The sequence below is a fragment of the Peromyscus maniculatus genome, chromosome 18 (genome assembly GCF_049852395.1).
Source record: "Peromyscus maniculatus bairdii isolate BWxNUB_F1_BW_parent chromosome 18, HU_Pman_BW_mat_3.1, whole genome shotgun sequence".
NCBI classification, from domain to species: domain Eukaryota; kingdom Metazoa; phylum Chordata; class Mammalia; order Rodentia; family Cricetidae; genus Peromyscus; species Peromyscus maniculatus.
In genome coordinates, this window is record NC_134869.1 from 38,975,815 (window position 1) to 38,989,875 (window position 14,061).

At 44.2% G+C, this 14,061-nt stretch overlaps 1 protein-coding gene across 1 annotated transcript in view; it reads right to left on the reverse strand.

Moving 5' to 3' along the window:
- The window catches only part of Trhde (thyrotropin releasing hormone degrading enzyme), a 407,391-nt gene extending 396,744 nt beyond the window's left edge, over positions 1 to 10,647 (reverse strand). Inside the window, exon 1 of the mRNA XM_006988963.4 lies at positions 9,629 to 10,647. Coding sequence (XP_006989025.1) covers positions 9,629 to 10,557 — 929 coding nt within the window. The 5' untranslated portion in view covers positions 10,558 to 10,647. The remainder of the gene's footprint in view (positions 1 to 9,628) is intronic.
- Positions 10,648 to 14,061: the final 3,414 nt, after the last annotated feature.

Here is a 14,061-nt window from a genome sequence, read left to right on the forward strand (position 1 = left end):
TAATTAAAAAGAAAAACATCAGAGCTTGGTATTCCTCTCCCGGGACTATTTAAAAGATACTATGAATTGTATATATGAGGAAAAACATTTCCTTTTAGCATCCAAGTATCTGAGCACTCCAATTGCAATCTTTGAATAAGTAGATAAACTCTGCTTTGCTTCTCACTGTATTAGGTACTTGGGTCATTTTTAAGAAGGTGCAGCCATTTGTCCCTAAAGTCTTCATAATCAAATTCCACGTGCATGTGTGTGTGTGCACGCACACGCACACATACACGCACACACAGAGAGAAACAGAAAGAGAGAGAACACTGACGATTCTGTAAGTTTATCATCAAAAACATAATTAAAATGTATTAGTGTTTAAGTGTAAAAATAAAAGATGTCTTTGACATTAAGTAAACAATGGGTAGGAATTTATTAGAGGTAAAGATCTAAATATGTTTGGGTCCATGAGAAATTAATAAGCCAGATATTTATGCATAGGAAACACATTGTGCAGTCTCTTTTTGCCCTACTTAGTAAATAAATATGATAGGGAAGGTAGCAGTTTAAGTCAGGGCTGAAAAGAGCTATCAAGATCATCCAGTGACTTTTTCTGCAATTAATATTCTTAATGAATTCGTACACACACAGTATATATCTATGCAAAGAGGACTACCATATATTCTGATAATGTCTAAATGAGGAAATACCAATTTCACAGTCTGGCACCTGAGAATGATTGCAATAGAATTTCAATTCGGTATTTAGAAAAATCAAAAGAGGTCCCTTGGTGAAGAAAAACAGCTAGACTGGGTTGCATTTAAAGTCTTGTCCAAGCTTAAGATCGCATAACTAGACAATTAGAAATAAAATATTCCTCAAATCATGTGAGTTTCCTTTAAAAAGCATTAAAGGACATTAGCACTGAATATAGATGTTGCAAGTTCTTCAACGTATTTACTCCTCTGGATCAATTCAGTTTCGAGTGCTCAAAGCTTGGGAGAAAAAGATGAATATATATGCTTCCTTCCTATAAGGAATTAAATACATATAAGCCTAAACAGGTATTATACCAGTAACCACAAAGAACAAGGAAAATGTGTGAAGAAGTTGTATTTGCTTAGGTGGGACTTCTCAACCTTGACATTACTGACATTTTAGGGAAGATGATCATTCATTGTGTGGGTTGTGACAGATACTCATCATGTGGGGTGTGAAGCAGTCTGACCAGCCACTGAGGCCAGCAGAATCTTTTCTCCCCAGTTCAGAAGACCAAAACTGTCTCTGAACATTGTAACCTTTCTTCTGGAATCAAGGGGTCTCCATTGGGAACCTATGTCCCAAATAACTCAAAGGATCTTTGGACAAGGGGCATGAGAATTGGCCTGAGAACCTGGATGGAAGGGTAACCATCAGAAGTGAGTGGAGTGGGAGTCAACTATAGGGGACAAAGAAAAGCCCTTCTAGAAAGAGTTTTGACACCCATGGGAAGCTGCTATGCTGAAGCTGTTTTGCAGGCTCTGGTCCTATCCAATTCCAGCGTCTGTCTCTCACCTCCTTCACCCTGATAACTCTACTCTCCAACAGACAGGACCAGTTTCAGGCTGGTGCCCTCCAGAGAGAGCAGTACCTGTAAGGTTTTAGAAACATAATTTCATCCCCACTGCATACATTTCATGACCATCTTCAGTTGGGAGAAAGGAGACTTCTTTCTCGTTTCCTGTCATTTAAAACATCAAGGAGGCGTCAAAAAAAAAAAAAACACGGTGGTTTAAAGAAGAAAAGAATGATTTTGATGCCTGAGTTAATATGAGGTGAGTTTGAGGTAGTGGCAGGATGCCAAGTATGAGAAACACAAGAAATTAATTAACAGATGAAACCACTTTAAAGGACAGCATAAATAGGAGACACGCATACACATATAAACACACACATACACTCAACACAAACACATACACACAAATGTGTATGTGCAGAAAAACAGCAAAAAGAAAAAAACAGAAGGTATCAGGAACAAATGTCTTATTGTCTATTTTCCTCTTGCTTTCTTTAAAAAAAAAACGTCATTTTTATCTTTTAATGAATCTGCTTATTAGCATATAAAAATTCCACTCTCCAAAGTGATGCTCTGGACGTGTTATTCCAAGAATGTCACTTTAGCATAACTAGAAAAAATGTGAGCAGGGTGCATATATTTTAATTCTCTTCTAAATCAAATTATTTGAATTTCCTAACAATTTGTCTATTTGACATTTTGGTTGAGCTAAGAGGGAGGGCTCGAATCTCTGCGTTGCCTCCGAAGGGTACATAGAATTGATTTCTTCTTATTTCTGCGGAAGTTCACCAGGCAAGTTACTCATGTCAGGTCATTAGGACGGCATTTAGCAGAAGTAATCCATTAACGTTGGTTGATATTGCCAAGAAATTACAGCATGTGATACAAAACAATTCCTGCTCCGTTGATTTTCAGCTCTGCCTTTTCCTAAAGGTAAAATGCGCAGAAGAAGGAAGCATTGGCATAACACTTAGCGTGGAGACTGATTCATAACTTTGCAGTTGGATTCAGTGGAACCAAAAGACCCTCACACATGGCAGAACATGTTTACCAGGTTGTCCTTTAGGCCTGAGCTCTGCCCACCACATATACCAGGCAGTGCGGGGGGGGGGGGGGGGGGGCCGGGGAGTAATTTTTAAACTTAACCCCATGGCATTAGAACTGTTACTGCTATTCCAACGTCATACTAGCTCAAGGTCAGTCTTAAGTGCCACCACCCCAAAGCAGTTACTGTACTGCTGAGTGTGGTGGCTAGTTTGTTAGGAAGTCCTAGAAGCTGCATACACCCTTTTAAAGTCCACCAAGTTGCAAGGTCATAGAAGTTACACACACACACACCATTTCAAGTTTAGGCTGTTAATCAAAATGCAAATTGTTACTCAATGACAAAACATTTTAAGCCAAAATGGGTCTTTGTTTAGACTGTGTGTTTTTATGTACTTCAATGAGTCATTAAACCTCTGCCATTTCAGAGGAGAAGCACTCCTGCTGAATATTCAATACTCTAAGCAAATGTGTAGTCTATTTTTTAAATAACCATTTTAGTAAACTAAAAACATAATGCAATAATGCCAGCAATATGTATGTAGGAAGTGGTGCATATGTGAATAATCGTGTTATAAAAACAAAGCATAATATTCGTAATTGCTTTTCATTTATGTAGTACTAAATACTCTTATCAAAAATGAGTACTGAGTCATGGATCACCATTGATAAAGAGTACTATCATGCACTAAAATTACTTTCCCAGGTTGTAATAATAGTTTTTTTTATATAAGAATAAATAAAGCTGGTGTCTGAGATTCATTCGTTTTAGATTGGAAACAGGCAAAGCATTATGTGAGTTGCATAAAGCATCGCTACTGTCAAAACCCACATGAAGACTTGGGAGCAATATGTGAGACCAAGACCCATTCCTTGGGTACTTAGCATTTTTCTGCTTGCTGTGAGGGTACCATACCGAGCTTCTGTGCTCCGTGGCTGCTGGAGGGCTATGGTGCCATAATAAAAGAGTTTGCTTTTCTTCAGTTGAGCAGTCTTTTCCCTCCTCAGTCTTCTCTAGTTTTTGTTGTTGTTGTTGTTGTTGTTGTTGTTGTTGTTGTTGTTGTTGTTGTTTAATCTCAGCCTGGGCTTCCGTTGCTCTGCCTTTCTTGTCACTCTTCTTTCATGGTGACAAAGCTTTGCTTCTTCTCCCTCTTGCCTCCTTGAACTCTGCTTGGGCAGCGAAACCAACAGTGGCCAGAGGAAGGAGCACTGTGACTATTCCTTGACCGTAACCTTTGCCCCAATACCCACAGAGTGGAAAAAATGTCAAAACAGAAACAGATCAGTCCTAGACCACCTTGTACCAGCCTGCAAAGCAGTCATGGAAATGGTTCAATAACATTTAATATCCACAGACGTTCTTACAAACTCTCAGACACGATTCTCAGCGTCTATGCAGTCATCACAGCAACCCTATAAAACAGTGCCATTACTCCTGCTTTCCAGAGGAGGACCCCAAACAAAAAAAACAATGGAAAACTGGGCCAAGGTCACTGAAGCAGTCAGTAGCAGAGTTAGGACACAGAGTCCAGTGGGCAGGTTGAGGAGTCTCCTGTTTGAGGAGAATAACCACACTAGATAGACATACAAACATACATACATACATACATACATACATACATACATATATACATACATACATACATCTCTCTCCAGCAGAACAATAATACAATAATAATGTAAAAAAAAAGATAACTGATGGTACTTCTTCTTAACTTCTTTTGATTGATGTTTATATATTTTATTTATTCACTTTTCACGAGAAAAACATTATCCTGGATGTATGTGTGCACAGGAAGGACTCACACTCTTCCTGCACACTGATAACAGGGCTCCCTATAAGTCAGGACTTTCCAGGCACACTAAGGCCTAGAGCTGGAGAGGGCAGGAAGCCTGGGCCCTGCACCCCACCCAGGCCTTCACTACACCCTATAGCTGCCACCATCATCGATCTGTGCTTGTTCCTGAACCTTCCAAGAGTGTCTGGAAAAGCAGGAAGAACAGAGAGCACACTTTCACCCTCAAATTGTCACCGATACAGGCCTAGCAAAACTCAGTCAGTGACAGGAGCACCCACTTTCCAGAGATGAAAAGAAGACAGAGAGCTTTGAAGAACTAACAAAGAAAAGGAAAGAAAAGAAAAGGAAAGGAAAGGAAAGGAAAGGAAAGGAAAGAAAAAAAGAAGAAAAGAAAAGAAAAGAAAAGAAAAGAAAAGAAAAGAAAAGAAAAGAAAAGAAAAGAAAAGTGGGCATTGCTGTAGATCTGGAAATATTAAAGAATATATAAAAATTAAGAGAATAGTAACAATGTAATGGTGGTGATGGGAACGGCAGAAATGGTTAAATGGTTATGTTGGTAGCAATGAGGATTATTGTTGCTGAGGCTGTGGTGAACATAAGGACAAGGAGTGATGGCCTGGCTTGCAGACTGTGAAGCATTTATGTTTTAGAAGTGAATTATTTGTTCCTTATCATTTTTGTATTATTCTTTGAAACCATATTTGACTTGATGAGTACCATTCATGTCGTCATATCGACCAGCCTCAGTAAAGTCAGACCATTCTCTGTACCGTTGCCTCAAGCCTATCCACACATACAGTAGGAAAAATTAGTTTAAGGAAACAATACATTGTACAAACCTAGAATATACTGGGAAAGTCAATAACAGATCCATTTTCATTTGAGAGACATCCACAGAAGATAAGATCTGTCCCAAGTGGCACTGAATACATAAAAACACACTCCAACTAACTTAACTTTTTCAAAGGAACTGGGTACTGTCTCACTATTCAAGGTGTTCAAATGAGATGGTAATATAAAAAAAGATAAATGATTGAAAATAAATTACCACAAGGTGAGGACCAGTGGTGAGAACTTTTCTACCAGAATGAATCATTATTTAATGACCAGGGCTTTTGTTATTGGTGTTGTCTTATGGACAGCACTCTGAACTTTGACCAAAATGCAAGACTGAACTCAGTTTTACCAAATGGCTATATGTGTCTGACAGGAAAACACTGAGCCAAATCTATCAAGGAAGTATATAAAAATGGTTTCTCAGCAAGCAAATAAATAAATGTCCTCGGGATTTTTTTCAGCTTGCAGACTTCTAGAGAGGGAGAAAGGGTCACATACATTTCCATTTACTCATGTGAAACTCACTAAAGTGAGCAGGAGAAATGAGGCTTCTTCAACATCTAAACAATGTCCTGGGCTTCCTGGCATTTACTAATATCCCGATTGGTTAATAATTAAAAAGAATACAAAGCATCAAATTGTGTACAATAAAATCACAACGGAGTATCTGCCACCAAGAAACAAAATCCATCATATTCCACAGATTTTGGTGAAAGAATGGCCCCCAATTCCCTTTGAGACCACAAGAATTATTTCTTCATTTTTTCAGAGATCATGGCTTCTCTGTAAATAATCCTTTATAGAAAAAGAATGTCTATTTTTATTCTGTCTTCTGTCACTTTGGCATGTTATAGACCCAATCAAAGTTTGTCAAAGAAAAATAGTCTCCTTTTCAAAAGTGAATAAAATGTTCATTTACTTTGGGTAAATTTCCGCCTTCAATTCGACCATCTGGATCTAAATTAAGGTACCCTACTTTGAACATGGGTGTGCACACCATCTGGCTACCCAAAAGCGGCAATTACTTCAGGTAAATGAACATTTTGCCTAATTCTAAGCAAGTGTATTCTCCTATAAGAGACGATGGCATAAATACACACCCCTTTTATCTGCCTGCTGCACATCTACTTGGGAAAGAGTAAGTAAGTGTTCTGACTAAAGGTGATAATTTATTATATGTGTGCAAACATCTTAATTTGAAGGTAAGTTGCTATTTCCAGTATTCAACAAGTGACAGGCTTTTTCTTAACCAACTGAATAAGTAAGAATGGAAGATATGCCCATGATTAAGGGATCTTGGGTTTCATTGAGAAGTTTGTCTACCATTTGGTAAACACAGTCTTCCCTGTAGGGCAGACCCAGGCGCTCCCCAACACGTAGTGGAGGTTAAAATTTCCCAGGTCAAAGGTACACAGCACAGCTCAGCACACAGGCTAATCTTCCCTCGCTGAAGTTTTTTCTTACTGCTGGGGAGGTTGGTGAACACCTAAAAAGTCATCACTCAGGAGTGTTAGGCAGGAAGACTATGAGCTGCAGGCCAGTCTTTCCTTTGTCCTGAGACTCTTTCTCAAGAAAACAAATGAAAAGGAAATTCCTTCTCCTGGATCTCCGAGAAAGGAGACAAAGAATAAGACTGATCAGATAGTGATGAGCTGCTGCTTCCAACAGGCTAAACAAAGTAAGGAAGCTGTGGGGTGGCTCTTCTAAGTATTTCAAGTTATTCAGTGTAACTACTGTTGGCTGATTAAATATTTGTTTTCATTACAGAAATTATCCTATAATTAAATTGGCAAAAATGATGATTAACTAAAGATCAAGATATGTAATCATTAATCAAATGAAAATTCTGTTTGCATCTGTGTCCTTTTAGAAAGTGGGCTTTTAAATGCCAATTTACATTGAATTTTTAGTACAAAATCATTATCAATAAAAGGCCAGCCTTGGCTGAGTTCCTAATATTGGTCAGCTTTAAATCCTCTAAGTAACTATAGTAACAAGAACAACAACAATAGCTAATGTATGGAATGTTGGTATACTTATGAAATTATTAGATTATTTTTGCCTTCTCTACCCCAGACATAAAAGCCAGGAAATTAGAATATTCACATGGCTGTTGGGGGTAGAAGATAAAAACTTTCTCTAAGATGGTATTTAGAAATAAATCCATCCTGGGATTTCCCAAACATTGGCTCCTGCATTTCTGTTGGAAAGCATGTGTGCATCAGGTTAAACTTCCAGCCAAAGTATTTACATCTCTTGGGAAGACCAAAGGAAGAAGTCTGAACACAAACATGGACTGTGGGTACAAGAAATCCGTAACAGGGCAAGTGGAAACATCTGGTCGCTTTTAGAGTCCTCTTAATTTGAAAGCACTGACCAAAACAAGCTGAGTTCTGCCAAATACATCTTGGCATGGCTTAAGAAAAAAAAATACAGAATTTGAGAGGGAGTTTGTCTTTTTTTCTCACCACAGTAAGATGTGTCGGTGAGGATGTGCAACTCTCTCTATTGACACTTCAACATGATGAACCTGTTTCCAAGCATAACATGCAAATCTGCTTTTACTGTGCCTTTACTGCGCATTTTATATCATTGTGGGCTTTTAAAAAAATATGTTTTTAAGCTGTAATCTGTGCTAGAGGTAGTGGTGGAGAAGGGTTTAAACTATGCATCCCAGATCTTGGGTGTTAGAAAATGAATAATTTATGTATTGACGTATAGACAGTTGTACCTACCACACAGCTGCTAACACAGGGAGTACTTTCTGTGGCATTCCCTTCACAGCAGTCTACAAGTTATAAAACTTTGATACTCGTCCACGCTACAGGGAGATTTTCCCAGCCTCTAACACAGTAACTGTTTCTGAGCACTTCCAAGCACCAGGAGCTCTGGTCCAGGGCTGGGCAAACCAAAGTTCAAGTTCCGGTTCTCTGTTGACCTCAGGTGCCCTGTGCTGAGCTGAGCCCCAGTGTCCTGGTGTTAGGAGGCTCACTGAGGAAAGAGGCGGCTGTGCCTCATTACTTTACTAATGACCAGTCTACCTATAGGTAACGATTTCATTTGCTACTTCACTCTGGCTGTTCATCTGCCCTACAGTCATTTAATGAATTGAAGTTATTTGAAATGCAAAATGAAAACAAGACTCATTCATACATTCATTCAACAGTATAGGTGGAAGCTGACCACAGGACACTCGTTTGAACTTTGAAGCACTATATGACAGGCCTGGCCTTGGGTGAAGTGCTTTTCAAGGCCATATTGATCGATCCTATAATGGAGAGTGGGACTATTATTATCACCAAGTTAGACTTTAAAATATGAGCTCTGGGGCCAAATTATCTAGGTCTCACTTTGTGATCTAAGTCAAACTATGACTTTGCAGCTCCTCCGTTTTCCCACCTGTAACACAGACAGCGCTGACAGCTACACGAACCCCATAGGGATCTGGTGAAACTTAGTTCACCCACCGGGAGTGCGCCATCAACGCTAGCAGCAGCTGTCAATCATTACCAAGCACCGTCAACTTCGACCCTTTCCTCAAACTCTCCCCACAGCTATTAGAACTATGAAGATCTGGCCACGGAGTTGCTGGTTCTAAAGAAGGCCCCCGCCTCACAAAAAAACAAAGAGAATGTAACCCCAATCTAAAGTCAGCAAAGGCATTGGAGACTGGCTGCTAGCTTTCTCCCCCTTCCGGGTGTAGTCATTTCTATTGGCAGCCGCTTGAGGAACCTAATGGAGACCGGAGACATCACAGTGCCTTAGAAGTCCCTCTCTCTCTCTGTGATTTTGACCATGGCAACTGCAGTTCCAGGTCCCAGCCCCCACCCCCTGCTTTCCCCTCGAACTTCTCTTTGTGATCCAAAATCTCAACTTGCAATTTGGTAAAAAACTTCACAAAGCCAAACCCTGGGCTGTGTTCGGGGTCTCCCAGGAGGACAGAGAGGTACTTATTCACAGCCAACGGAGGTGCACCTGTTCAGGAGGAGGGGGGCGTGTCTGTCCTGGCCTGATAGCTGGGTTAAGCGGCTACCTGCTCAAAGTTGTTGGTTTTGTTGGTGGTGGTGGTGATTTTTTTTAAAACTTGTTATTTAGATAACCAGCAATCTTAAGGGGAAAACGGCAAAAGCCCAGATGGGCAGGTCAAGAGGAGCAAGATTTGAACTACAGGAAGAGGCAACATTCATCATCTTTTAGTGTTGCTGAGTTTGTGGACTTGGCAACAGTGAGAGGCTAGACATCAGGGAGAGCCCTCGAGTTCCAGAGGACCCTCACCTTGACTTCCTTCCCCCAACCCCGGGTTTCTAGATATTGGAAGCCAACGGGGTCCCCAGGTCGCCTGCGCTTTCTCAGCAGTGCGAGCCGCCTGGCGGGGTGGGGCAGCGCGGGGCACCGCCTCCCTCCATACCTTCTCTCCCCGTGGAGCACGTAGGAGCTGCGGAAGAAGCCGAGAAGCTCGTTCTCTATCAGGGCATTGTAGATAATCTTTAGGTTGTAATTCCTCTGCGCGTCCAGGGTTCTATTCAGCACCACCACCAAGACCTGGGTTTGTGGGTAGAGGAAAAAGCCTGCAACCGGGACAGCCCCGAACGCCCGGTCCTCCGCCACTTGCACCTTCTCCACCGCCACCCGGGAGGCGTGCAGCACCACGTAGCGGGTGGCGTTCCGGCACGCGATCTCCACGTTGACCTCCCCGGAGAAGGTGAAGTTCTCCATGAAGGCGGTGAGCATCAAATTGTAGTGCAGCGGCTTGAGGTGGCCGGATAGGCGCAGCTGCGTCCAAGGCTGCCACTGCTCGGGCTCTTCCTCCGACGGCGGTAGGGTAGACGGGGTCCCCGGGGTGTCCACCTCGCCGGTCTCGCGCTGCGAGGATTCCCCACCAGCGTGGTGGTTGCGCCGGGCGGATCCTGGGTGGCTGTTGTTGCCCCCAACGCCGCCGCCGCCGCCGCGCTCGGGGAAGCCCCCGGGGCCACCGTCGGAGCCCGGCACCGCCGCGCTGGCTCCACACTCGTCGAAGCGCAGGCTGAGCAGTACGGCCAGCATGGTGACCGCCAGGAGTGCCACGATGGACACGGCAAAGGCCAGCACGAGCCGCTTGTGTACCGCGATGTGGCGCTCGGTGGTGCGGGGTCGCACTCCCACCGAGTCAGCCCACGGGTCCGAGAGCCCCCTGCCGCTTGCCCGGAGCGCGGCGGCGGCATCGTCTTCTCCCATGGTAGCTGCAAAGGGTGAGCTGCTCTTCTCGGCCCCCTCCTCCTCCTTCTTCTTCCTCTTCTTTTTCTTCTTCTTCTTTTTCTTCTCCTCCTCTTGCTCCCCCCTCTCGCCGTCCAGGGCCATCACACCGCCTCCTCCTCTTCCCCCGCCCCCTCCGACACCCCCAGCGGGCGGGCCACCCGGGCCACCGCCAGCGCAGTCATCGGAGAGCGCACGCGGGCGGAGGGCGCAACGCCGGCTGGGACCCTAGGGAGGCCAGCCCGGGTTCTCCGGAGACAGGCTCTGGTGGCCGGCGACGGCCGCGACGACCCCCGGCAGCCCCGCCTCTCTCCGGACACCAGCGGCGGAACGCGGGGCAATCAGCTCTGGGACGCGCCCAACTTGGGGAGCTTGTCGCTCGCAGGGTGCGCGCTACTCGTCGGGCTGGCACGGGGTGCCCGGGCACACGCCGCCCCCGCCCCTGTGCGCCTGCGGCTCGCGTGTCCTCCCGGGCGCCGCACTCTCCCAGGCTGGTTGCGGCGACTCTCGCACCGGTCCTCGCCCGGGAGGATGGAGAGCGACCGAGCTGGCAGGCAAGTTAGGGCTTCGCCCAGCTCCCCGCACTCCGGCAGCGTTTGGTCTTCTGGGTGGGATGAGCTCGCAAAGACAGTTGCGGCGGCGGCAGCCCAGAAGGCGCCGGAGCCTTCCACCCCGCAGCGGGAGAGGAGAGGATGGACCAGGGAACCGAGGGAAGGACCGGAGTGAGCCAGCCGGAGGAAGTCCCACGGCCGCGGAGCATCCGTCCTGGAGAAGCCTTCCTCCACCTTGGACACTTTAAGCGGTGGTGGCGGTAAAAGGCATGAGGTTGCAGACTGGACAGCGAGCCTCCCACGTCCCGATGTTGTGCCTCTGCCCTCCGGAGAAGACAAGTGAAGAAGTGTCCCGCCGGGGCATCCACTTCAGGTAGATGAAGGTCTGAGCCGTGTCCCCGGGGGGAGAAACGAAGTGCGTGTGTGCCAGCGCGTGTGCATGTGTGCGCGCGTGTGTACGCGCGTGTGTGTGCGGGTATGTGTGTGTACACGGGCTCCGGGTCTAGATTGCCAAAGCTACTCCAGCTGCATTCAAGGACTAAAACTCCCTGAGAAAGGAGAGAGAGAGAGCGCGAGAGACAGCGAGCGAGAAGGCTGGGAAGGCGGGAGGGAGGGGAGAGGTTGAGCGGCAGAGGCAGGCGCTGGGAGATTAGAGAGCTTTTCTCCGCTCTGTCACACCAGACACCCACAGCCACAGAGGGGGTTGCTGAGCTGCCTGCAAGAGTACATTGTAAATCTTCCGCGCAACAAGCCCGGCAGTCACCCCTCTTCCGACTCCTTAGCCCCACTGCGGTTCCCCAGAGGGACCTCTGGAGCCTTGGGCTATTAGCATCAAGAGCAAAGGAAGAGCCTGCTGGGGAGAAGCGGCAGTGTCAGATCACACATCAAGCTCGCCAGAGGATTTGGAGGATTGTATGTAAATTGAAATAAATTCTCCAAAGCCTGGCTGCATATATTATAATGGTGTCGTGTGGCCAGGTGTGCACTACAGAAATAATGGCTAGCAATGAAGCGGCAGAGTCCTACGTAAGTGGAGACCAAAGGAAAGATACAGATTCCCCATGGAATACATTTTATTTTTAGATTCGGGGAAAAGGATGAAATGCCTACAGTACAACATTCAAAAACCGAGTGTAAGGAAAGCTGGGGGCGGAGGCCCCATGACTGTGGGTTTTACTAGAGCAGTGAATAAATGCATCCCATGATTGGTCAGTTTGTCACTTTCAGCTTAGCCGCAATTATTTTTTGTAACTCCGCTGTGTTATCATCAAAATCGTTTAAACTTCATGACAACAGTTACGAACCCCAGTGTTTATTGACAGAAAGAAGCGTCAAAGCACAGTGCGTAGCCTGCTGATTGGCTTTGGACTCCGAGTTTGTTGGAGTTCTGGATTATAGTGGAGAGTAGTCAGCTCTCTAAACTTCAAAATGTGTCTAAAAAAGTTGTAGCCAGAACAAGGCTCAGAAGACAGCCACCTGGAAGGTGACAGTCGAACAATTAGTCGTCTCTGATGTTTAACAAAGTATGTAGCTCGGTCAAAAGAAGAAGAAGAAATTCCTCTTGACGTGTGTCTTTTGTCTCCTTAAATCCAGACTTCCCTTAAGGAGTCCTGCCTGTCATTATTTTCCTCATAAAAAGGAAATGCTATTGGCTTTGGGATACTGAAAAAAAAATTTAAAATATTATTTCAAAACCTGGTCAGTAAGAAAAGCCCAATTACACAACATGAACTTTAATCGGGGAGCCACAGAGAGCACAGCCTTGCTTGAGGAAGCCCTTTTCCCTTTATCCCTAGATGGAGTACTTGCTCAACACCATGTATTCTAAATGTCCACTGGCATCATCATAAATGATGATGAAAATAGGTGCCAGGGTGGGTATTTTTAAGCATGTTGTATGTGGGCCGTCAGTAACAAACCAAGGGAAATGCCACATTCTGTTCCAGTTACTTTTTTCTGCTCTGTTTTTAAGCATCTTTGTTCTTGCTTTTTCATATGTATCTGGTTATGTGCATTTTAGGAGTTGAGGGTGCATTTAGGGGTCAGGTTGTTTACCCAGAATGAGGAAACATAGTTTAGCAAGCCAAAAGAGCATCTGACCCTCAAAGAGGTCAGTCACCATACTCCTCTGTACTTTAGGAATCTACTCTAGTTATTCAGGATGACTGGCCTAGGGGACACAGATTACCAGCAGCTTCTAGAATGACCTGGGAGTCTAAGAACCATTACCTAATGAAGAGTCTACCATCTAAGGGGTCTAGGAGACCTTTCTCTCCCTCTAATATGTTACTCAGGAAGACTCCAAGAAGGCTTTTACTGTGCATGTAACTCCTCAAAGTCTCTGTACTTGTGAAAATTACTGCAAGTTATTTCTCAAAGCCTGCAATTTAAAAAAAAAAAAATCCGCTTGCCAATTAGAAAAGTTTCTCCTGACTGATTAAATTAGCAAATGGATTGTTTCTGAGACTCAAGTGAAGCAAATTCAAGTTTATTAACATAAAGTGGGCACAACTTATTAGCTCATTGATTACCCTTTATAATGTCGTTTTACTCAATAAACTCAGTATCAAAGATCCAGTAAGCAAATATTTCTTCCTCTTTTGTTAATGTAGCGGTCATTTCTTTTTCTTTTGTAATTTCTGAAAGTATACAGAATCTGAGAAATTAGCATTGGCAGGATACATTCCTGTATTATTTCCCTAGAAGATGTTCATTCTACTTCAATCCAGAAAACAATGAGGAGGCAGCAAAGTTTCAGGTTGTGTACCTAAGAGGAATAGTGAAGGAGTCAACCACTAATACTTGTTTTAAAAGTTGTCTTTAGTGTTTAAGCCTCTTGATTAGAGAAAGGCTTGCCTCTCACATGCCATCACCGTGCAGTGCTTTGCATAAGGGAGACGCCTTCCCAAGCGTCTCACCCTCAGCAGGAACCATTTATTTACTATAAGAAGCTCATGATTATTTTCTTTAGCTAATAAATGTCATTTTTTTAAAAAAATGTTGTCCATATTTGACCCAGGGACTTGCAAAAGTGAAAATAATCTGAATGTTCAAAATT